Here is a 26,684-nt window from a genome sequence, read left to right as displayed (position 1 = left end):
AGTCATTTCTAACTGAAAAATTCCATAAAATTGTAAACAAGTCTATTTCTAGAATATTCAGAACTCACAAAGCTTTGTCAACATCTTATTTACAACTTACAATCAAAGACAAAAGTTAGTAATCTAAACATGTTGTTTATAAATAACCATTATTTTCAAGTACAATGTACAATTATGGCCAAAAGTTAAGCACACAATTTAGATATACAAAACACTATTCTGGAAGAGCAGTGCTTACAAGATCTTCAGAATGGTTCCTGTGGTGGCCACATTAAACACCAGACTGGCACCAGTTTTAAAACCCCATTTCAATCTATCTGTTCTGGATAAGTAGTGACAACAAGATTCTCAAGATTACAGTGGCCAATCAACACCTTTTTTATTTAGAGCTAACTAAACCAAATAAATGTGTTTAAAGTTTCATGGCAATCCTTCATGTAGGTACTGCAACTATTTCCATGGAGGAAAGTGAAATGTTACAGTTGTGTAGAGGAGGTACCTTTAATATTAGGACTATAGATAGGAAAAATAAAATACTCTATTTTGCAATGAGAAAGCAACAATACTTGAACATTCAAGATACAGCTGCAAAAAGCTGTTACAAAGCCATGAAGGCCAGCTAAGATCCAATTTGATGTGTCATTGCAGATGGGCTCTGGTGAAACAGCCTGGGACAATCACCCATCAGTGGATTATACAAATTACAGAAAAATGACAAAATGACAAAAACAATACACCTGATTGAGGAAGATTCCTCTACAGGTGGATCCATGATGTGACCTGGCAAAAGCCTCCTGGAAGCCAGGCTCCCAACCAAAGATGAAGGCAAACACCAGGAAGGGTACCTTTAACATGAGAACCCCTATGAGAGTAGGAAGACACCATAAGTTAATAATGAAATGAGAAGGTACAACATCAAAGTGCTTGGCCTCAATGAAACCCAATGAATTGGAACAGGCCAAAGAAGGCTAATTACCAGCAAGAATATCATCCACTCCAGACATGAAGAAGACCACAACTATATGGAAAGAGATGCCTTTATGTTGTCATCCGATGCAGCCAAGGCTTCAACTGAGTGGAAACCAGTATCACAAAGAATCACCACAGCAAGGTTCAAGTCAAAAGGAAGGTAAACCACCATAATGCCATTCCCCCCACAAATGTTGCAGAAAAGCAATGAAGGAAGAGTTCTATCATACTGGCAGGTTGCAGAGAGCTGTTAACCAGGCAACTATAAGAGACTTCAAGATCTAGAAAAACAGCCCACATTTCAAGATTGTCGATGTGAAGGGAAGATTCCTCTTGAAACCATAGGCCCTGCAAGACTAACCCCAGCCTGAATCTGAAGTATCATTGAAAAGGAAGAGCGAGGTTCCAGAGCCTGAATCAGAACTCCAGTGAGAAACCTGTCCTGATTCCTCGACCAACTCATATGGTGATAAAACTTTGATCCTAAATGGATCTGAGTGGACAGAGGGTCCTTGTGAGATCTCCAGTTTGCTAAAAGCAAGAACTGGAAGAGCTGCATATGAAGCCTTCCTAGGGTAATTATGCTTGATGACATGTTCAGAGTCATCAGGAGACCAATATAAATAAGCAATGAAAACCAGCTAAGACAACGAGGCCTTGTAAGATTCTGTTGGGAAGAATATTGACTGTTCCTTAAGGGGTGAGACAATTCATGCCCACATTAACAAAGTTCTGAGATTGGATCAGATCCAAGTTCTCCTCATTGGAGATTAAGCCCAGAAGAACCACCATTTCCTAACAGACAGATCCCACAGAATGGCACATCTCATGATGATGTGCACCAACTAGTCAGTCAAGTTCTGGAGGAAGTGAACTCCTAAGGATCACACATTAGCCACTACTATATCCATCACCTTGGTGAACTGCTCGCAGAAGGAATCTGTTCAGACAAAAAGTGATGTTGAGTTCAAACATAATATTTTAAGTTTTTTACTCACTCTACTGCAATTTCCTGAAATGGGTACACACCTTTGCTAATCAAAATATCAGTTGAGACTGGTGTCACAAAGTGAATGTCCTTGAAACAGGTGGAGGGTCCTGGAAATGAAGTCAGTAACACTCCTTTATTGTGGAAAGGACCCACACATCATCTGAGAGGTCCCACCAAACCTCTATAAAATGGTCTTTGCAGAAGAGGATGCAACTCCCATGGAATAATTGCCTTCCTCTTTATGGAAAGAGGAGCACTGATCATGCTGGGCTTTGCCAATGTCACAAATTGCGATTGTTTCCTTATGGGCAACAACAAAATACCATCTTGTGATTTGTTTTTGGTGAAAACATTTTTAGCTGTTAAAACTTGTATATTCAATCTTGGGTTTGGAGTGGAGAAATTCAAAGGCACCATGAAAGAATACTGCAAACTTGGATATATAATGCACTGGAATCTATAGTTACATAAACAAATCCTTTGTTCATATTGACAAATGATCTTTAACAGTGCTTTGTTATATCATAATCCGTTTATGCTCATATCTGGCCTTAGTACTGTATGCTGTAATATAACACAAATAGTAATGCTACAAGACTAGCTAAAATCAACCACCTCTGGAACAGGAAAGACTATAATCAACCAAACAATGGCTATATTGTTCTTTTTTAAATGTACCAGAAAAAATAGTTTTGCTGAAACTTAAAGGAAAACTGATTACATTTGAAGTACCAATCATTCTGTATAAATATTAAGCATATGAAAAACAAAATTCTGCCCCAATCAATGATCTACAATTATTTCATGTTGCCACCGTAGTAGCAAACAGGAATATGTTTGGTCCTCCAAAGATGGCCTAAATTTAGTGGCATTTTCAATAATAGATGCATCTTCATCAAAGCAAGCTGACTACAATCTTCCATAAATACAAAGGACCTTTCATCAAAGGATGACAGCACCAAACATAAATAAAAGCAATGGAATCTGATAGATTTTTCCATTTTCCATAGTGATTGGAATGCATTTATTGTGCCATGAAAGTGTCCTGTTTGCAAGAAAAAAAATTATGCTTACGATCACTACCAATGGCAGCATAAAACACAAATTAAATTTCCAATCTTTTGAAACTATAGATATCTGGCCATCAATTGACGGTGGGGAATCTTGCAAGGATGTTTGTTAAACTTTTTAATTCATTCACATTTTCATTTCAATATGAATAGCATCATTCCCTTGTTAGCCTGGGCAAGATGATAGTAAATTTGTCTTTGGCTAACCCAAATCTATGCCAATTTAAGTACATGTTGTCACGGACTTGTATACATTTATCGTTTATTTATTATTTGGATTAAATATATGTACTCGGGTCTCTTTTTGTGTACACACTTTACCTGAGGGTGGTTTATATATATTGTTCATTATTCCAAAATGGTCAGTTTGGTTCATCCTATGCTGCACGAGCAAAGTGCTAATGATGGGAAAACCAATATATCTGGAGCACACAGGCAGTGTATGGCTACATGGCCTGTGTATAAATTACTTTGTCATATAGTAAAACATTACATTATGAAGAGTCCTGTCAATGAGCAGTCCACTTTAATGATGTGCGATTTCCAGCTGTAGAGGTAAGTGAGTTAAATATTATTTTCCTATTTGTATTATAGGATATAACTGTTTTACTATCACATTTATTTTGTATTATAGGTAATTCTGGCTTGTGTTGTATAATGCAAAGTTATAGTCTGTTTTCTAGTTTACCTGTATGTCACTTAACAGAACAATTATATTCGCAATAATGTTGAATTTATTAAGGAAGAGAAGGTGTTATATGTTAAGTACAATAAGATTCTTGTCAGATACAGGTTCACTTCTGAACCTGATTATCACCATGTACGGTAGTACCGATAATATAATTTGTATAAAATCAACTCAAGTCTACAGTACATAACATCATTACGTGCTGTTTGTTATACATGACCGAGTCATTTGAAGTACACGGATTCAGATATTATATTTTCAGCTGACTGATTGATCACTGATGACTGATTGGTGATTGATTGAATGATGGCCGGTGACTGGTGAACGGTGACTGGTGAATTCTGAGTGTAGTGCTGAAAGAGCGAAGGAGGGACGGAGTGATAGTTATGCTGTATCTCCGTATATGCACCAAACTGTAGGTGTTGTTTAGCTGTGGTGCTAATTTGGGCTGTGTTATACCCAGTGTGCTGCTGTCAGGGTGACGATGGCCCAGAAGAAGATAAAGGTCATCATGGGGTTAAAAACCAAGGCTTCTGGACCAATGGGTCTGCAGAGAATGAGAGATTCTACGGATCTTTAGGCAGACCGTTCATGGTGGCTCCTCAACCATTTGACAGAGTATTGGGGCTGAGAAGACCTTTCAGATTCATGTCAGACTCCGCAAGATATATGTTCCAATGTTTCATATCATATTTCACTGTTTGAGTGAAAACTCATCATATTTCACAAGCAGAGTGAAAATTCATCATATTTCACTATCTGAGTGAAAACTCATATTTCACTATTTGAGTGAAAACTCAATCATATTTCATTAAGTGAGCGAAACACATCATATGTCATTAGTTGAGTAAACTATATCGTGTATTACTATTTGTGAGGCAATTGTCAATGTTTATGTGATTCATTTTTTCCATTGTTTTATGTGGAATCATTTTGAATCAATAATCATTGTATCTTTTTACCATTTAAGGATTTTTCTTGCATATCAGTACACATTTCATTTAAACTGAAATACATTCAGGTTCATGCATATTTTGTTAAATATCCAATATTTGGATTTTGTGGGTGCATGAATCAGTCTTTTTCATTGAATCATTCATCAATAAACATTGTACTTTTGTCACCATCAAAAGTGTTCTTGTTATAATCTGACCCCAACTCGGTTATCTTGTTACACATCTTGTTCTGACACTAGTTACCATCAAAGAGATGAAACATAAGAAGCACCAGCACCACTATTCCAGCAATGTACTCAACACCCTCAAAATCAATGAAAGGGACATGTACAGGAAAATAAAGCAAGAACTGGGAAGAAAAAAACAAATACAACACAAAAATGAATACAACTGACAGTAGAAAGACGACTTAAATGATAAAGTGTCAAATGCTTAAGAGACATGGACAGTACAGCCCACGTGTATTATTGGAACCCCATGCAATACAGTGGTGGTGGAGAGGTAGTGGAGAAGATAATGTAGAAAAAACCTCCACCATCTCTCCATGCATCCTGATGGAGTTGCTGCAGCAGTTCATGAAGAATAGCTCTGCACACCATACTTTCTCGCAAAGTCATTAAGGATGACTACCACAGAGTGAATGTGGTCTCTATCAAATGGGCACGGCTTACTATGTATGACCCCTGCAAGCATGCTCTTCAGAGGTTGAGATAGAAATAGAGATAGAGATAGAGATGCCAATTTATCTATATTGTTATCAAATGATTATACACATTTCCAAGTTCTAATGAAGACTATGTAACAGATACGATGCCAAATCAAATTTGAGATAATATTAACAAAGTCGCAGCACCTCGAAAACTGTACTAATACTACTGTACTTTTTTAATTTACAAAAGGCTGATTAACACCTTTTGCAACAAATTCTTTTACTTTTTCAAAGACATGTTAACAAACTTATGCACAGACTTGACAAGACCTTGTTGATCTTCTCTTGAACAGTGAAAAGTTATCCTACTGTTTATGCATGAAAAGTAATCCTCTGTAAAATTGTTAAAACTGATGTCAACTATCACATATACTACACTGCTCAACAGTTAACAGGCAGGCTTATGTGTATGGAGTTGAATAAGTAACAGGTATTCTATTTATAGTGCACTGCACTTGGTAACTTTGCTACATGTATATCAAAGGGCTAAAAAGTCATACACTCTATGAGGTAAAAGGTTAAACAGTAGACTAAATTTACACCATTGCTAAAATGAACTTATCATTGCTACTGAATGATATGTTACTGTGTATAATATTTATTAGTCTGTAAGAAACTGTGCTGAATCCTGTTGTGTTTGATTGTGTAGCTGTTTTGCACTTTTTTGCAAGTGTATATTCCTGGCAATGGAAAATCTTGTTTATTTGCAGCCTTTTAAATATTCTGATTGTGTCATTTAAAAGTTTATAAAAGAAGTTTGCTACTGAAATAATCACGAGACAAATCACTGATGTTTCCGTTAACTTGTCTGTGAACCAGGTTATCAGAGTACACGGTGGAAGAATTGGCTTGTTAGAACCATTAGAGTGTCCTATGGGGCATGACTCAGCACAAGCTACTGTAAAAACATCAGAACTAACTAAGGCTATATTAATTAACTTATCAATGATATGAATTCACTTATAGCTCAGTTTTTATAAAACATCTGATTAAAAAAAAAACACAATTTATTTGATATATAAAATTAAGTCATCCATGAGTAAATATGTACAAAGGCACATAAAAAAAAATGTTTACTAATAGTTCACCCTTTTTGGCACCTCAAATGAACTCAACTGATGCTGCATGCTGACCTACAGTGTACCTGTAGAAGAGCACATTTAAATCCAATAGACAGAAATTTGCACGCAGATCATGTTCACTTACCAAGGGCACTGCTGTTTTGGAAGAAAATTATTTAATATTCTCCTTCAACAAGTTTGCTCTTACATATTTCTGTGACCACAAGAATGTGGACATTGTTAACAAAAATAAACCAATATCAGCATCTAGTGATGTCCACATCGGTACTGATGTAAATGTCCAGTATGAAACGGAAGACATTAACGACAGTGGGAAGCATATTAGAATATTTGAGGATTATGAAAGACTGGTTCTTTGTTGTGAAAGAGGTAAGTTGTGTTTACTCATTTCTTTTTACAATTTTTGCTTAAGGAATGATGAAAGACACTAGTATAAGCATAAATTAATTTGGTCGTTTAAAAATAAGCCATGGTTTTGCTCCATATTTTACTTAAACTTAAAGATATAATTCAACCTCTTGTTGCTAACAATAATACCTACACCACTCAATCATCAAATAGTATTTGACCTCCTTCGTGTTGCACAACACTATATCAAAACTTATTTATGCCTTCCACAAGTCAAATGTGGAACCATGGGCACCCGCACTTGTAAAGGGGGGGGGGAAGACTCCTATAAACATGTTTTGGCCTAAATCTATAAAACTTAATAGCTAACCACTACATGTCTGCCTGCCCCCTCCCCAATTCTGCAGATGCCTGTGTGTGAAGCATTTGCATTACTGATTGAAGCAATTAGTAATCCAGCCATTCAGAATTTTAAAACCTACCTGAATTGGGACAAACATAACTGTTCTTAGTATTATTTTATTGCTGATTTTGTGTGGATCAAGTTAAGCATATGCAGTTGGGAACAAAATGCAATAAATCTTTGTGCTTCCTTGATTTTTTAAGATCGTTGCTTTGTGACTTGCATCTTACTGAATACATTATTGCATGACAGAATTTAGTGAGTGCAACTGTTTGCCATAAATTGTATTGCTTGAAACTTAATTAATGCAACATACACAACCTTGTGAACCGTTGCACACTCTATTTTACTGCAGAACCATTGCCATCATTGGGTAAGGCTATGATACACAGAAGAGCGGTGAGAGCTTTGGGGATACAGCTTTATATACTACTGTTTTCCTTTATGACTTTTGCCCTTTCTGTCAAGTCTCTTGACTTAGTAGATTTAAAATAAAGATTTAATTGGATAAGGATTACAGCTTTTCTTAATGCTTATATATACTGGGACTCTTCCCAACCAAATCCTTTTCCCATCTCAGTGCATTCTTTCTGTCCTGTGTAGATAAAAAATGGTCAATTATACTAATCTCTAATCATCATTTTACAGATTAAACCTTTTGAAGGTCACACAATTTTCATCAACACAAGAAAGTTAGCAAACATCTGAAAGAAGTGCAAAACATCAACAGCAACAGGAAGATGTCCAGCAAACCCACATTGCCAGAGGAAATTCTGACTCAAATAAAGGGGGTGTATAAGATGCATAGAAATAGTCAAAATTTGAAATATGCTATGTGACTTGCAGGCATCTCATCAATAGTGCAATTTATATGTTTGGTACTGAATCATGGTACCTCAATTGGTAAAGCAATTAGACTCATAGTCCAAGGGATGCATTTTCAGACTGGGTTGGCTGCCTAAATGTGTCCTTGGAAAGGTAGTTGGTTCCTACTTTCAAAGTGTGTGATAATATGTTAAAAGTGCTATCAAATCCAAACAACAATTATGTATTTTGTCTTCACCTTGTCAAATGAATCAACACAAATCAACCTTACAGAATGTCTCAAATGCCATGACCAGAAAAATGCTTGCATCAACTTTTTCATTTCCATTTCAGGTTTCATTTTTCTACAGTTCAAAACAGAGCCTGGAAACTTAAATTCAGTGGTCAACAGTAAGTGCTTCAATTCAAAGAGAACAATCTCCAAGGGAAAATATTGTTGCAGGCTGGCATATGAATGTGTATATATGATGAAATTCAGAAACTTTAATGTTAATTACTTGTTTTGTTTGCTTTGAATTTTCTGGAACAGTGAAGAATGGTCCTCATGTGAAGCCAATTTCTTGCAGTATCTTTCATTATGACCTTTAAGAACTTTTATTATAGAATGCATGTGATGTATTAAATATAACACACACACACACACACACACACACACACAAGTTGTCTTTTTTCTCATGTGATCAATAATTGAACTCAAATATGCTTATGATCAATAGATTTGAATATGATCTTATTCTGTTTAATTCTTGTCCTGTGTTCAATAAAAAAACTAATACTATAGTTGTTTTTTGTTGTTTTTGCCCAACATCTTGCTCACAAGCATGCAGCAGCCCCTAGTAGCAAAGTGGTTTAAAGCACTCACCATTCCGGATCACTGCCATCTCACCTCTGTCTGCATGGGTTCGAGTCCCAGGCTCGGCTAACATGGGTACGTGAGAAAGCCTGCCAGTAGCTTCTCGTGGGTTGATGGTTCTTCCCAGGGTTTTCCAGGGTTCTTCCTTCAACAGTTATACTGGCTGCCATGTATAGCCTATTGTGTGCTGAAAAATTCCGTTAAACCCTACAATAACAACAACAACAATATAAGCATGCAATTTTCACATGAGCAGACTTGCTCACATAAGCAACATCTTGCTCATATAACAATTCCTGCACATGATTTTCTTGTTAGAATTTATTTGCTCACATGAGTTCTACCTAATTTGCAAGTTAAAATGCACATGAGCCTAACCTGAGTTAAATCTCATGTGAGAATCTCATGTGTAAAAGGGTTTGTAATTTTGGTGTGGGAATTATCACCAGACTTGACATTACATCAGCACCATTTTAATTTAAGACCAATTAGACATCACAAAAAGTCTCACTGGTAAAAACACCATGTCAATATGACTTTCTGTTCAACAGCAGTAGCAATAACATGATTTTCAAGATGGCTGTATCAGCACCATTTAAACTGAGGACTAACTAGATGTTGTTGTTGTTGTTGTGGGGTTTAATGCCATTTTTCAGCACGATAGGCTATACATGGCGGCCAGTATTAATGGTGGAGGAAGAACCCGGAAAAGCCCGGAAAGAACCACCGATCCACGAGAAGCTACTGGCAAGCTTTCTCACATGCCCACATTGGCTGAATCTTAGACTCGAACCGCCGCAGACAGAGGTGAGATGGCAGTGATCCGTAACGAAGAGCGCTTTAGACCGACTAACTAGATATCATAATATGTCTATTAGTGATGATTCCATGTTCATATGGTCATCTATTCTGGAAATATACTGTTAGTATTTTCATAAAGGCTGCTGTATTAAATGAATGTCAAATGCACATTATCATTTATGACCAACTAGACCCTGAAATGAATCTGTGTATAAAGTTTCCAAGAAGTTTTTGAGAAGTAGTGATAACAAATTTGTGCTAACAGAAGTATCTATGACAGACAACATACAATCCCATAAGCCCTTTGGTCTAAGACCGGTAGAGCTAAAAGCTAAAATTAAATTAATTTTCAATGAAGTCAATATAACCTATTTTTATGAAAACAAACCTTTTTTTCATAATCTCTTATGTCAGTGTAGCATTGCCTGTCAGTAAAGTAAACTCCTCTCAAAGAGTACAGAAGCTCCTCAAGGCGAGTCAAAGCCTCATCCATGGGCATTGCTGAATGTTGTCCAATGATTATATCTTTGTAATATTTTGGCAGAAAATATTCTACACTTCGTACTAGATCTGCCTTTTCTCTCTCTTTGAAGTTCCCTTTCATGTAGTTCATGAACGTATTAAGAACTCCTTTTCTCAGTTTAGGGAAGACAATTCCATCATACTTATGCCATTCAGCTGTAAATCAAAATTAAAAATAAAGAAATCAATCATGATAAGAATTCTGGGTATGTAAGATGAATTATGTGCAATAAATATAGTAGTATTATCAGTGATGTTAACATTAGGTGCATTTTGACAACACAGTATTAATGTATTTAACAAACTGAAGTGGAAATAATTTTGGTTCTCATTACATGTCATCTCAATGGTTAATTTTAATCCATGGGTCTAGATCTTGCATATCCCTCAATTCTCCATTAACCTGACACTCGACACGTCAGACTACACTATTGACTGACACCTGTTTTTCCTTCAGTCATTATAGAGCATGCTGCCTTCAGGAATCAAAAACTTGACATATCACAACTACATAGTTGTGATATGTCAAGTTTTTGATTCCTGAAGGTAGATAGCACCACTGATTGATCTACCAGGATGCAGATTAGAGGGCTGTTACTTAACTAAGTCTAGCACAGAAATAGTTTGCATGCATTTACTTTCATGGACATGCAGTATTTTGGAAACCAAACCAATGAGACCGCTGTGTACTTGCTGTAATCTTGACCAAGGACATAATCAATATGTCAATTTCATGGATATCCATTTCTTTCTGCGTGCTACCTTGTAAAAACCTAATTAAATGTTAGAACCTTGCAAAAAGCAGATTTAAACTCCAACTTACAGCCCAAAAATAAAGTCTCAAACTTTTAAAATCAACAAGTCTAGGAACTGATACATGATGTCCTCCACATTCATCGATATTAGAAGAACATAGCATCTAAGGCTAACGATGATGAAAGCAAACATTTTGTTAAAGTACATTTCTCCTAGAATACATACCTGATCACATTAATATTAGGAATATAAACCCTACTAACTCCCAAATCTATGCCTCCCTTAGACAAAAATTTGCGTTTTGTCTATATTATATATACAAAGGGCCATTACTCCTGAACATTAGCTCCTCTTGCTGCATACAGGGAGCACTTGTTTAAAGCTGAGCAAAACACCATGTAACAGGATAATCACATTGTGGGAAGAATAGGTGGGTGTTAACATAATCTGACCAGGTAAGTATTCGAGGAGAAAAATAAATTTACTGAAAAATCTCCTTCAGATACATTCCCTGATCATATTACCATTAGGAAAATAGGTAATAGGCTGAGGGAATGTTCAGCATCCTACCTCTACCTTGGTTAACCTCTGAGGGAAGAAGATTGGATTCCCAATACGAAGGTGAACCATCCCCCTAACCTGCAAGCAGCACAACCAGAGGTGATGAGGTCAAGTCTGGGATGGAGAAATAATGAGATCTCCTTACCACATTGAATTTCTGGGTGAATCCAGCAAAACCTGCTCAGGGTGCCCATCCAGAGCTTGTGCTGATGTCAATTGGTTCTGGAGCCCATTTGTGTGACTGAGACAGGGCCTATCAGAACCACAGTTTGTCGGTGTGGAGCCAAGTCTCATAGATAATACTCAAAAAGGTTGATCATGCAAGTGATAGTGATATAAGTCAAGGTAAGGCTCACAGAGATTACTCTTATCCCATGGGCAGAGATCTTCATGTGGCGAATCTGTTCTAATGATATATCAGAGTATGCCGTGTGTATTACCTGCTTCAACCACGATGAGAGGGCTTTAGTGGTTATGTCATACTTCCAAGACTAAGAGAAAGTGGCATCTTTGAGATTCACAAACTGGCTCAGTCTGCTTCAGATAAGGTCTGAGCACACATACCAATTTCTGTTTGAAAAAGTCTTGAATTGTGTCAAAACGGAGACGTGATATTATGATTTTTTGTTGCTGCCCACTAAAGCAAATGATTCCTGGCAAGGAAACTGGGTAGTGTTATAAGAACCACCAATCCAACTTATCAAAACTGAAGGGAGGCTGGGTCAACAGAAAGGGAATGCAATTCATGATTCTGCATGCCAAAGTGAACACTGTCAGGAAACAGGTTTTGCATGTTGGAAGTTTCAGCAAAGTCCTGACTAAAGGCTCAGATTTGTTTGAACCCAGGAAAGATTTCACTTTGGAAAACAATGCGGGTGATTTAGGCCTATGAAGATAAAGTAGGCCAACAAGTCCAAGAGGTCTTTATTATGACCAAGATCCTCACCGCCATGATGCCTGAATATGCCCTTAATAGTAATCAGAGCTAACTTGTATTCCTCAAACAGGCAAACAAAAATGCCAGCTAATTGTGGGGACAGAGGCAATCAAGAAACAATGTTTTTGAATTTACACCAATTCATGTAAATGTTCTACTTCCCCTGTAAGCCTTCAAAGTGGATTAAATCCCAAATAGTCCTGAAAGTTCCATCACAAGTCCAAATGTATAGTGAGTTCCAACTGAATGCCAGTGGTGTTCCAAATAAATTCTAATACTGAATGTGTTGTATATTCCTGTAATCTCAGATGTGTTAATGTACCAAAGGCTTGGAATGTGGTATAATCCAGCAAGGTCCCTGAATGAATTCACAACAGTTCCAAAAAAATGATTTAGTCTAAATATTATTAATGAGCACTTTTTAATTCCAGTAAATAATTTAAATAGATAAATACCAAATTCAAAACTGATTCAGATGTTAAGGTAGGAATTAGTAATTTTTCAAACAAAAACATTAATATAAAAAGTTAAGACACAATAATAAAGCCAGGATGTAGGTCAATTTCCTTTTTAAAACATTATAAGTTCTCAACAAGATTAAGAATTTCCAAGTTAAAAACTAGTCCCACATTCAGATGAACATAAACATGTTTACCTCCATTAATAATGATCTGAATCTTTAATCTATAATAATAAAGAAATATTAGCTATGTATTATGTTATTTATAAAATAAATGTCACTAATTAGGTAGACCATTAACTTGATTTTGGACTAAGGCCAATTACAAAATACAGATATTCATAGCATATAATAATGGTGAAAAGGCAACAGACAATACAAATTAAATATTCATAATACTCATGCAATTATTTCCATGATCGAAGAGTTTAATTATTTCTGCTGCAAGGCTCTCTAGATGACCTATTCGTGAAAGAGAAGACAGTCCAGACAAAGATGGAACACATGGGTCATATGCTGTTATTTAAGTTTCAACCTCATCAGGATCTTCCTTGGTACTACTAAATCTATTGCTAAATCTAGAAGATTGTTGGTCCAGGATTTGTCTGAGCAAAGAGAGGCAGTCAGAGTCAGTTTGCACTTCTAGAACCTTAATTTCTGTATATTGTTAGGAACTAGCATCATTTGGGGATAGGCTATAGGCCACAGATGCTCCCAACTGAGAGATCAAGTGCAGCTGGACCAAACGTCAGGATCTGGTACTAAGGAAATGAAGGTTGACAGTTTGTGATTCCACCTGGTTGTAAAAATTTGAATCATCAGATGCACCCACAGCTAGCAAATCTGATAAAAGACTGACAGAAAGAGGGACCATTCTGTATAGAGAATCTCTTACCTCCTTCACAGAGACACCAAGTCTGCCAGGTATATGTCTGATCTGGATGCTGATGTTGCATTATGTGTACCAGTGATGGAATGCCCTGACCAGAATGTAGAACTGAGGTGAATTGGCATTACCCTGTTTAAGAGGGTATGTAACCACCACCAAGCTGTCCGACATGAAGAACACCATATTGATCTGAAAATGGTCGCTCCAAAAATGAAAGGTTTTGATGATAGCTTTCATCTTCAAGAGATTTTGATGTAGAGACCTGTGTCCTCAAGACCCCACTGGTTGCTGACAATATCAAAGAACAATAACAGATGGGTTCCTCAAGTACAGGTGCTTGTGGGGGTGCATGCATGCAGTCATATCTAGGTGCAACTATTCAAGAGGTATTTCTTTCATGAGCCAACCTTGGTTGGTTCACTGATCCATGAATGATACTATCCAACTCATTATGCTAATCCTGTAACTGAGCAGCATGGAAGAGGGATGCACTTGAGATAGCAAGGTGATCTGCAAAGGGTGCATGTTGAGGTAACCTAGTGGGATAAGATCCAATGCTTCATAAAACAATTCACGAAGTTGGAGAAACTCCCTCGTTGTGGTCCATTTTGTGTTCGAAATGGATTCTGTGAGTAGGAGAATTTGGACCACTCAAAGGTGAGGAAGACATACCAGGCTGAGGTGGGCAAAAAATCCATACCCAGATGGATGAACTAACTTGATAGACAAAGATGGGACTTCATAATTCATTGGAAAACCTTGGTGATGTAAAAGGAAAGTGAGACCATTTTTTCCTTGGATTATAATGGAACTGATATGTTTCTGAAGAATATAGTCCAAATATGCTGCCAAGGAAAAAGATAAAGTCATATAGAACAGGGATATGACACAATGTCGTAGTTTCATAAATGTCCATAGACTTGTATTCAAGTCGAGAGAGAGTGCAAAACTGATACAATTTCCTTGCTACTTTAATAAGGAATTTCTGCAAGGATGGAGGGATATGAACAAGAAAATATGCAACTGGATGGATGGAGAAGTAGACTGATATTGCTGTCTCCATCTTGAATGTCACTGGCTCTCCTGACCAGGAAAATCCAGAGATTATGGATTCTAAACAATGTCCACCACCTGCTTCTCAATGAGTCTGCATCTCTTAATACAAAAATGTGTCCTTTACCAAGTCTTATGTACTTCCATCAAGAATGAAGAGGATGAAAGGGGAGGTGGGTAGCAAAACTAAAATCAAAGCCTCTGAGGCAATCTGGATTGCCACTAGCTTGACAGAAAGAGATCAATCAAACACTGTTTGAAAAAACAAGAATCAGGCACCTCCCAGATAGCTGCCTGGAGGCAGTCAGCATCACGAGTCAATGGCAAGAGACAATCTACTATTCAGTTTAGGAGGCAGTCTATTGCGGATAGAAAACAAAGTTTCCCTACCCCAAAAGTATCTAACATCTCGACTAACACAGAGGAAGATTGAAGGGCAGGGAGAAATTGGCCAGAACAAATACATTCTGTTGTTGCTTGTTGTACCAAATGTAGCACTGTAACTCAGATGGTGTAGATGGTGGAGAACAAGCTGCAGATTTCTCACTTCATATGTAACAGTCACCCACCAGGCAGGCCAAAAACTCAATAAAGTTAAATGTTCAGAAACTAACTGCCGTATGATTTTGAATGTTGAGAACATCAGTACTCTTAGTCCTTTGCTTTCCCAGATCACTCACTGTTTCTTGCAGTTTTCCTTAGAACTGTCAACTATGTATCTTCCAAATGGATTTAGGCAAAGTGAACAATATCAGGTCAATGGCAAAAGCTTGAAACTAGTGCAACCTATAGGTGGCAAGGGAAGTAATAAGTATGAGTTATTACCCTTTGTCTATATAATATAGATAGAAAAGTACAAATGTTCATCTTTGGGAGGGCTGAACGTGGGAGGTGGTAGTTCATTTTCCTGACATTAATGAGTGGGGAATGTATTCGAAGGAGAAATTGTATTGATGTACAAGGACAGTCAAAAGTGCTGCAGCACTGATCAGTCAATTAAATTCTGATCATGCAAGTACATTAAAGGCATGCAGAAACTAATCCTCCCAGTGACTTGCTACCACCCATGACTGTCCAAGCAATGGTCTACAATAAACTTGTTATATATGACATGCAGAAAAAGCAACTGAAATCTGACCCCATGAACTGACATGATGTACCTACTAATAAAGTCCATTAAAATTCCATGTCACTTAATTGAAATTAAGTGAAATCAGTAAGATTTTTGAGATCATGGATTTACAAGTAAATTATGTTATGGTATCTAAGTAAACATAACTTTTGCTTCTTGTCAACATAAACTTTATTAATATTTTTTACTCCCAATTTTAAAATGTGCAAGAATGAGCAGTGGCATGTTTCCAAACTCTGCCATTAGCAGTCACAATTTTCAAGGCTGGTTGAAGTCTGCCACTTCGAACATAGGTCTTAAATTTGATATCTGTTGCAGCTCTATCTGCAGCCAAGAGACTCTGCAAATAGATGCTTTTCTCAATGCTCATTTTACATACCCATATTTTTCATTCCATATGGATGGTTCAACCACCTCTGTGCACGACGATTCGCATGATAGTATTCACACATATACTTGCAACTTGTTCCATCTTTGACCACCACATACTTGTACAGAATTTTGTTCTCTTTAAAAATAAGTCTTTTTGAGATTTCTATTTCCAGCTTGATTTCAGTATAGTCATCTTCAGTTTTCCTGTGAAAATTTAAATACATTTTAAGCAAAGAGAATTTATTTAAAAAAATAACACACAAACATAAAATATGAACAAAGTGTACTAAAACTTTTATTTGATATATTATAATATCAAATTCATTTTGGCATTTCCCCCAATCAGATACTTATAAGCAATACAAAATACATAAAGACCATGGCTGTTTAATACATTTCTTCTACAGTTTTAAATAGGAAAAAAAGAATACTTTCTTCATGCTGGATCTACCTATAATTCCACTAATCTGGGATCAACCCAGAATACACTCTTATGCAGGGACCAGCCTAATATAGATTTATTTAAGATGGGATCAGCCCAGAATTCACTTGAATGCTGGGATCACCATAGCACCAATTATACTCTGAGTTGGGATCAGCCCAGAAAACACAGTAATGCTGGAATCAGCCTAGCATAGATCAACTTAAGAACAAACTATTATGCTAGGATCAGCCTACCGCATAGCGTACTTAAGCTGGGATCAGCCCAGAATACATTCAAATGCTGGAATCAACCTTGCAGATTTTACTTGAGCTGGGATCAACCTAGTACCAATTCTATTTAAGCTGGAATCAGCCCAGAAAAAACAATAATGCTGGGACCAGCCATAAACTGATTGGGAATCATTAAAGTCTTGTACATTCAGATTCTAGCTTGTTAGTAGCACCCCCAGAGAGAGCCAGGTATTTTTAAATATTTTAATTAAGTATTGATGATATTTTAGTTATAAATTTGATGTTGTAGAATATTGGTAATAATGAATAGTGGCTCGTTTGAGAGAAAGAAAAAGAGTAAGAGAGAAAGAGAATGATTCATATCCTATATTTTCTTGTAATGCATGTATTGTCCTCATACAATTTTGTATTTTTGTTGTACATACACACACACACACACACAAAACTTTGAATGAGATCATTTCTTACTGTATGTATAATGTAAGGGACTGACCATATTGATGTATGGGGCTAAAATGATGTTCTTTCCTATATTTTTTTTTCCTTTTATCACAAGATAAATTTGTTTCAAGAAAAATATGGAATGGAATAATGTCTTATTCTTTATTACAAATCAGAACAAGGCAATTGTTTCAAAGTATTCATCTCCTGCTCGATTAGAGAATTAAATGGTCTCTCACTAATTAAGACTTCAGCAAATGTTTATTGCAATCATGGCAGTGACCACTGTCAACACTGTTATATACTATTGATCAGGATTAACATTAAAAGACAATGTCAATATCAGTTGCGAAAAGTGTGTTTTATCATACAAAGCCATCTGACTTGGTGCATAATAAAAGCACCAGTTATGGTCCCATAATTATCACGAAAGTTTAATAATTGTTCATAAATAATCTCGACTGAACTTGGTGAAATGAATACCCTAATAGTAATATTAATCTATTTTTTATCATTATTTTGATTCAGATATTAAAGCCAGATGGGAAACCTTGTCGCCAATTGGTACAAGTGGCAAATTGGCCATGAAAGTTTTGCTCAGTTTTTGCATGGTGTGGTGAATTTCACTTCTCATTTGCCACACCTGAGGCTACATTGAAAAATAGGTTGCCACCTAAATATTAGGTTGCAGTTTCCTGTTTGTGACTGTTGGAGTATTTGGTTATTAAGACCAAACCAACTTCTCTGAATAAAATTGCATGCTTCTGTATGTGGTATATTACTTTACAGCTACAGTTACTGTGGCCAGGTGGATAAAAGTTTGACTTGTTTTGATGCATCACCAAAAAGGCTAAGAAATTTGCCCACATTACCAGTTGCTGATGTGGAGGATTGGTTTATCTCAGAACATAAACTCTAAAGACCCAGTCCTTTCAGCTTCAGATAAGAGTCACATCTGGAATCTGACACAGCTGTGAACAGTTACAAGTGGGTTTCGAGGGCAAGCATGGGGACTTCGGTCAGAAGCCAGTCCCAATTTGTCCACCAAATCAGATGATGATGGAAACCCACACCTAGAGAAATATGAGCATAAGAGGGTCAATGTGTGGTTTCTAGTTCACCAAAGAGAAACTCATGAGGGCACAAGCACAATCTACCTATGGGAACCACATCTGCTGTGGAGTACTAGGTCCACAGCAGAGAAAGATGAGCATGAGCTGACAATGTGGTCATTGCTCTCAGTTCCACCAAATGTAGTACAGAAGACAGGATCTGTCCCTTGGGCCACTGAGTAGTCTTGTTTGTGCGGATATCAATCCATCATGGATGAAATCTTAAGATGGAGTAAGCTCTGATTTCTATGGGCTAGGAGAAAACCCAGCCTCATCAATATGGACCAACAGTGACAGAGATCTAGTCCAAGGTCCTCTAGCTGGTAAATCAAGAAATCATTAAAAAAGGAGGACTGAGATACCTAATGACCTTAAAAAGGATGAACAAACTCCCTATTGCACACTTCTAATAAAGAGAGTGTACCTCTTAGTATAATTTCATCACATTCAACTGCTGGAAGAACATGGAGGTCTCAAATAGATAAAGGAGATCTAGAGATCAAAGCCAGTATCCACCTTTATGAAAGAAAGGACCCAGCCATTTACCATTATACCAGACAAGGAACCAATGGAAAAAGAAATTATCTGCAGAAGAGGGAGCACGTTTCTTGAGCTGTCCACCCTTGTCCTGACGAAATGGGGTTGTTGTTTTCCCTGACCCTGTCATTAGTCCTGATGATTTCAGTACTTGACGTATTTTATGGGTCAGGATCGAATGCAAAGAACTGGTGTTACTGGTCTCTGAGATGCTGAGAAGCCAAGGAGTGAATGAGTCCCCACCCCCACCTCAAAATAGTCTCTGCTTTTATGGGAGCAGCCCTCAAAAGGTTTTACTGAGCTCTAGTAAGACCTTGGATGTCACAGTCCAGTGCAACATTGCTGCATTAGTGGAGAACCTCCACTAACAAGGCATAGATATTGACGGGTAACATATTCCAAGATGTTTTCACTGCTGCTTCTAACAAATAATGAAGGACAATTATAAGTAAAAGAGATTCCACCCACAGCAGGTTGAACAATACTGCTGAACAGTGGTCAGCATTCCAGGCTAAGTGACCTAGGCTTTTCACTAAGGTTTCCAGTGTTTAATCTAGGAGGCAGGCCCAGGTCCACATGGAAATAAACACTGGATTAGTTTGAGCATCCACTGTGGGCCAAATTGGCCAGGAACAGGTACGAGTCATAACCTGATGCACAAATCAAGGACCTGAACTGGTGGGAGGGGGATTTCTCTCTTTTTTATCTGACAGACATCCTCTAACATAAGATAGTCTAGCATTATACTGATCCTTACTAAACCTTTGGGAAAGCACCTTAAACATAACCAAATGAGGAGAAATGCTCAAAATAATAATAATAATAATAATAAAGACTTTATTTAAAGAAGGTAACTCAGTTAGTTGCAGAACTAATCTAGCTTGAGCCTTCTATCTGTTATGTACAATATAGACAGTATATACAATATGATGCAAAGAATCTGGCTTAACACTAGATAATTAAGTGATTTTAAAAATCAAAGTATCAAGCCTGGAACATATGCACAGGCATCTGTGAACACATAAACATATATAAAATAGCATCCTGGATTGAAAAATTAAACTGGGAAAATGATGCAAAATTACAGAAAAGCAGATGCTATTTATTGTACTAGAACTGTACTAGAATCTAGTTGAGAGTTAAACCAGAAACTTTCTCCAAGCTGAAAAGAATTTTAGTGTCACCAGAGTCTGAAGGCTTGGGACACAGATCATGAGCACAGCTTTGCCTCCTCTGTATCAAAGTCATGTGAAATGACAAGTAAAGAAAGGACATCTTCATCACATCTAATTTCTGGAAGGCAGTAATACACAACTCAATGTCCCTCTGTTGACTAGCAGAGACTTAGGAGGAAGAGATATAAAAATAACTAACTTCTGGCATGGAAGTAATGGACTGCACTCTCTACACTCCTAGAATGTTTGGGGGAAAAGAGGTCTAACCCCAGCCTAAAGCAACAACCTCACTACCACAGAGATGGGGGTCCCGAGTGGACAAGTGGTCTAAAATGCTCTCCGTTATGGATCACTGCCATCTCACCTCTGTCTGCGTAGGTTCGAGTCTCGGATTCGGCCAATGTGGGTATGTGAAAAAGCTTGCCAGTAGCTTCTCAAGGGTCGGTTGTTCTTTCTGGGGATTTCCCGGGTTCTTCCTCCACCATTAATACTGGCCACCATGTATAGCCTATCGTGTGCTGAAAAATGGCGTTAAACCCTAAAACAACAACAACCACAGCAATGCTGCCAGGAATTTTCGTAAGAGGGTGAGGTCTCCTTTAGAGGTAGGGAATGGGAAAGGGAATTCCAAATGGTAGCTGACGGGTGGCATTTTTATAAAATACCTAATTTAAGATGAGCATTTAATGACTTTATCTCACTTCTTTGACAACAAATGTATAAAGCATCTGCATCCACAATTTACTTTGCTGAGATGGAAAATAGTTTTCTCTGCTTCTTATTACTCCACTTATTCAAAGCCTCTGAAAAGGAGAATCATCTATATATGACCCCCTTGTATCTGAAGAGTCATTCAGTTTATTCACTGTTTCTGATGTGACTCTCACTCTGTAGTATCAACCACAGCAGATGATCTTACCATAAATAAATCAGTTATTTTCCATTTCAAAATTCATAAAACTTGCTTTTTGTTACTCAGTATAAAGTTCTGTCATGGCTGATCTAAGGAACAGTTTGTTATGCTCCTCCAGGTCACATTTAAATCGAAACCCCTAGATAGTTTCTGCAACAACTGCAGCACATCTCAATCACACATATGCTTATATTCAAACACTAAATCTACTTTAGTACAGCTTGAATGAGATCACCAGCAAAATAGATGCCTAAGATTTAATCTGACAAACCTTAATTTCTAATTTTTGGTTTTAAAAAACCCTAAACAAAACAAGAACAAAACATTACACATTAGTTACAACAAATTGCAGGAACTGCAAATATTTTTATGTGACATTTCCCCACCCCCCCATTTGGTTTTGAGAAGTTACATGACTAGTTATCTTTGCTGTAATAAACCTGTGATCCCGTGGCCTGGCAGCATCTTTGCTATGATGTCGCCATTGGTCCAGAAATCCATGGCTCAATTTAGGGAAAAGACCAAATGCATCTCTTTGGTGGAAGGCCCCACATCCCATAGGGATTAAGAGAGATAAGTTGGAAGGGAAATGCCAATCTGATCCCCTTTCCTGATCTGGCATCTGTAACCAATTCCCAGTCCCCTGCAGGATGAAATGAGCATCTGGAGAGAGTAGAGGACTCTACCAGCATACAAGAGGGGCTTAGACCAGTGCCTGGTACCAAGTACCCAGTGCCAGGACAAATACTTACCAGGCAAATCAGATATACAGGAAAACCATTCCCTAGACCTGATAGATTTGAACATGAGCTCTCCCAAAATATTACAGGGGGAGGCTTGATTCCATTACCAACAATGGGCCTCCAGAGACTAAAAGGATGCTGCTCCTCTCATATGTGGGTGGGGGTAGGGGCATGACTCACTGTGGACAAGTAGAGAGTGCTGCTTCCACTTCATTGGGGAGGGCACGACTCACTTTCTACCCTTTTGAATGAAAAGAGGTTGCAGCTCCTCCCTGACAAGAAGGCACAACTTGCTCTCTGTCCCAGTGCAAAAGAAAGGGTGCTGCTCCTCCATTTCACTTTTTCTGGATCCAAACTGTGGAATTCCATTCCATCCTTATAAGGTCTAAATTCAATGTTTTTACGAAGCATCTTAGTCACAATCATCATTTGCTTGATTTTGTGTTATTCAGAAGTACTCTTTTATAAACCAATGTACTTTCATGTACTCATATGTAATGTTTTACACAGGTTCACTACTAATCTTTGTATGAATCCTGTGTGTACTCATCATTAATGCACCTGATATGTATTTTATAGTAGCATAAGCAGATATTATCTAGCTTGTAAAAACACTACAACTTGTAAAAATTGTACATCATATACTTGTAATTGTAGAATGAATCATGGAGACTGGTCAGTGGACCAAATGTTCTTCTTTAAATAACATTATGTGTTTATTATCATTATTCAGGGGTCATGCTACCAGGCAAAGTGGATGACTAAGTTGCCTAAAAATGGTAAACTTTGCCTTCTTCTGTTAGGAAAGCAAAATGACTTCGCCCTGTGATTTATTCTCAGGGCTATGAACTCGATACGGTTAAGATGGAAGTAAGACTTCCCATAAATAAACTCAAGAAGTGCTACAGTCTGATAACACTCTACCTCCAGAAGCCCAAAATGATACTCCACAATCTCCAATCCATAACTGCTACACTCAGTTTGCATGTGCAGTTGTCCTTCCTTGCAGAGCTTTCTTGAGAAGGTTGATTGATCTAACAGTGTGTGTGTCAAAACCACATCACTTCATACACATAACGAGGCAGGTTCAGGCTGATCTGCAACTGTGGTGCACATTTCTGAGATAATTCAATGGTACAATGGTAAATCTTTATCCTCCCTGATCGTTGGCTAGACTCACATGCCATTCATTTACACACTGATGCATCCAGCACAAATGGCTTTGGCAGTGTGCGGGTAGCAAATGGTTCCATGGCACATGGAATAAAGAATGGTGAGAGCAAGATATCACTCTCCTTGAGCTATATCCAAATTTGTTCTAGCCATCGAAATTTGGGCACATCAGCTTGCAAACTATTGCATTTACTTTCACACTGACAACAAGGCTTTGGCAGATATTGTAAAAAAGCAAACCTCAAAGAACCCTGCCAGTATGTTCCTTGCTAGAGATCTGGTGCTTGCATGCCTCAGATACAACATACAATTTCAAAACTGTCACATGCTGGGAAAGAAAAATGTTCTGGCTGATGCTCTTTCTCAATTGCTGCTGCAGATTCGGGACCTTAGCTCCATATGTGGACCCAGAACCAGTGTCAATACCTGTCCAAACTTGATTCATTAACAAACACACTTGATACTCTACTAGATAGTACCTTGACACAAATGTTGAAAGCAACATACAGATGCAGCTGGAATCTATATTGAGCTTTCACTGTATAATATATCTTGGAAACCTCAATATCAGCCTCTCAGGCTAATTTGGCACTTTTCATTTCTCATCTGGTTAACAAGCACTATGCCTCAGCAACAATATCCTCATATGTATCTGCCATTGGTTTTGTACAAAAAATTAATAATTATGCAGACCCTACAAACTCTTTCCTAATATAGAAACTGCTGCACGCATGCAGAGGAATAAAGTTTCTTGTGACGATAGATTGCCAATTGATAAGTGCATTTTAGAAAAACCCACCCACACTACAACTCCCACTATATCTTCTTGATACAAACAGCTCCTATTTCAAGTTACGTGTTCCCTCAGCTGACATTCCATGCCTTCCTGAGAATTGGGGAGATGACAGTGCAGTCCCTTAGCCATCATAACCCTAATCTGTTGCACATTTATCAGTTGGTTCTTGACAACCTTTCCATCACCCTAACATTCAACACCTTCAAACACAGCCAGGGCCAGAAGTTCACTTTAAAAATTAATAAGAACAATATAATGCTGCTGTCTGTCCTATCTCAAATCTCCAGCGATGCAAGCTACTGGTCCTGGTCCAATATTTATGTATCTTTCAAACACACTTATAACTCATGCAGAATTCAATGCACAGCTCAAACTTGCTCTGCAGTTCTGCAAGTCTGATCCAAAATGCTTCAAGAGTCACAGCTTTAGAATTAATGCAGTAACAACTGCTGTGGCTCAGGGCTTGTCTGATAGTCAGTTAGGGCATTGGAAATCGGATGCTTTCAAAGGATATATTAGATGTTCAGAATGTCATTCCAACCTATAATTCATTTCTGAACTCAATTAAGTTAGCACACAAAGGTGAATCGAGTTTTTTGTTACACTCTTTTAAATCCAACTCCAACTGCATTCTGTTATAATAGCATTAACATTTTTCACTGTTTGCAATTTTCACAGTTACCACTTATATCCTTTTCACTTGGCAGCCACAAATTTCTTTAGGCAGAATGCCATATTTTGCATTTTGAAAAATCTACCTTTCAGCACATCTAACACATGCTTGCCTATGTTTAAGGATGGATGTTTATATTTCTTTCTATTAGACTCATCATATGCCTTTTATAACATGATGCATATGTATACTGCATGTCTGTCATTCTAGGTTGTATGGTTTCCCAAGAAAGGGGGTGGAAGGCGATATTGATGCAGGCTGCTATCCATTTTGAGGCTGCAAAGGCCCCATGCAAAGTGGGTGACTTGCATGGTTCCTGTGTTATGGTGATCTTAGCTCCCAAATGGATTGTTTTTGTTTTTATGGTTAAAAAGTTTACATTCAGGTGTGGGTAGGCTGGTAAAACCTAGTTAGCTACCAGTTTTTCAGAAGTAGAATTTACTATGGAATTTCAACTAAGTCATTTACCACATACTCCAGTAAAGTCATTTTGTAAATAACTTTATGCATGTTATATCATATGAACATAATATTATCTTCATTACAACTGTCACTTGTGTGGCCTACATCAACAAATTGTTTTCCAGCATTACTCATCATGCTTAAATTCTTACTAGCCTCATTGCTGTCCTCAATTTTAAATTTTAAAAAACTATTAATGTTATGATCTAAGTGCTCACATATAATGTACATATATTTCTTGTTATCCTCTCATACACACCTCACATAAAGAAGCTTATGTCACAAACTAAATGATAATTAAATCATGATAGAAATAATAATACATTGTATGTTTTCCTTGCCTTGATCATTTTCAATAGCATTTATTGCTTCAATTCATTATGTAGACTATATTCTATCCTTATATGAATTCACAATCATGAACTCTGACAAACCTCTTCAGAGTATGAAATCATACACGTGCAAGCTGTGAAGGTACTGAAATCAGCATTGAACAAACATAAAATGCAATATACAGTGAAGCCTCATTAATCCGGACTCCGTTTATCTGGAAACCTTGCTATCCGGACATAATTCAATGGGAACGGAATTCCTAAACGTTAATTTGCTCCGTTAATCAAGAAATCCGCATTCCGTATCCGGAAATCAAAATCGGGGACCAAAGTGTAAAATTACATTAAAACTTGTCTCGATAATCTGGAAATAATCTGTCCAAAAATAAGAAAATTCGAAAAATCGTATGTGAAAATACAATCAGAAGAATAATACATAAAACACAGTAGTGAAGCCCTTGAGAATCTATGGCCACTATCAATAACTAAGTAGCTGACCATATTGTAACCAGCGATTGTATAAACAATGTTTTAGCTAGTCGCCGATGGGGGTGTTAATAATTAAATAGCGATGCCCTTGACAATCTATGGCCACTATCAGTAATCATTGCAGATAGATCCGCCAAAGAATCCAGGCAAACAAAGGTTACAGACTTCTTCAGGAAATTGACATAATAAATGTATGTACAGTACATACATGTACATGAACACAGTGTGATGTGTTCGATGTGTTAATTGTCTAAACTTCTATTCACCGTATATGCACGTATAAGCACATGTTATAATAATGTGAAATAAACACAAATTAATAGATGTATTCATTAATTTATTTCAACCATTATTGAATATACAGTACATTACATTTAAAGCTAGCATATACATGTACATATATACGGTGTGATGATATCGTAAAATAAAAAATGTGCATGATTCAATTATCCGGAAAACTCGTTAATCCAGACATATTCGCTGGGAACGAATGTGTCTGGATTAACGAGGCTCCACTGTATTTCCCATCTGATGAATTACAGCAGTACACAACTTCATTGTATCATCTACTGAAGACTGGATTTTGGTCTCCAGCTGACATAAAAATGGAAAAAATAAAACTGACTTCAGTAGTTAACAAAGAAGTATTTACTGAAGAAGGGGATTATACTACCAATTTTCCTCTGAAAAGTAATGCATACAATATTTTTTTAAAGAGAACATAATTTTTAGGACATAAACGATCTTACCCAAAAGAACCCCACACTACAACAAGCTATCTATATA

General features: G+C 37.3%; 1 protein-coding gene across 1 annotated transcript in view; it reads right to left on the bottom strand.

The window, feature by feature from the left end:
* The window catches only part of LOC149786031 (E3 ubiquitin-protein ligase rnf213-alpha-like), a 451,244-nt gene that overhangs the window by 402,245 nt on the left and 22,315 nt on the right, over positions 1–26,684 (bottom strand). Inside the window, exons 6-11 of the mRNA XM_089978103.1 lie at positions 16,385–16,581; positions 10,084–10,373; positions 4,918–5,023; positions 1,968–2,067; positions 1,331–1,500; positions 738–862 (exon numbers count right to left, since the gene is read on the bottom strand). Of these exons, the coding sequence (XP_089834229.1) occupies positions 738–862; positions 1,331–1,500; positions 1,968–2,067; positions 4,918–5,023; positions 10,084–10,373; positions 16,385–16,581 (988 nt within the window). The remainder of the gene's footprint in view (positions 1–737; positions 863–1,330; positions 1,501–1,967; positions 2,068–4,917; positions 5,024–10,083; positions 10,374–16,384; positions 16,582–26,684) is intronic.

This window comes from Sinohyriopsis cumingii, chromosome 12, assembly GCF_028554795.1.
Source record: "Sinohyriopsis cumingii isolate HCF-2022 chromosome 12, ASM2855479v2, whole genome shotgun sequence".
Classification (NCBI taxonomy): Eukaryota; Metazoa; Mollusca; class Bivalvia; order Unionida; family Unionidae; genus Sinohyriopsis; species Sinohyriopsis cumingii.
This window is presented reverse-complemented; position numbering and strand designations above follow the sequence as displayed.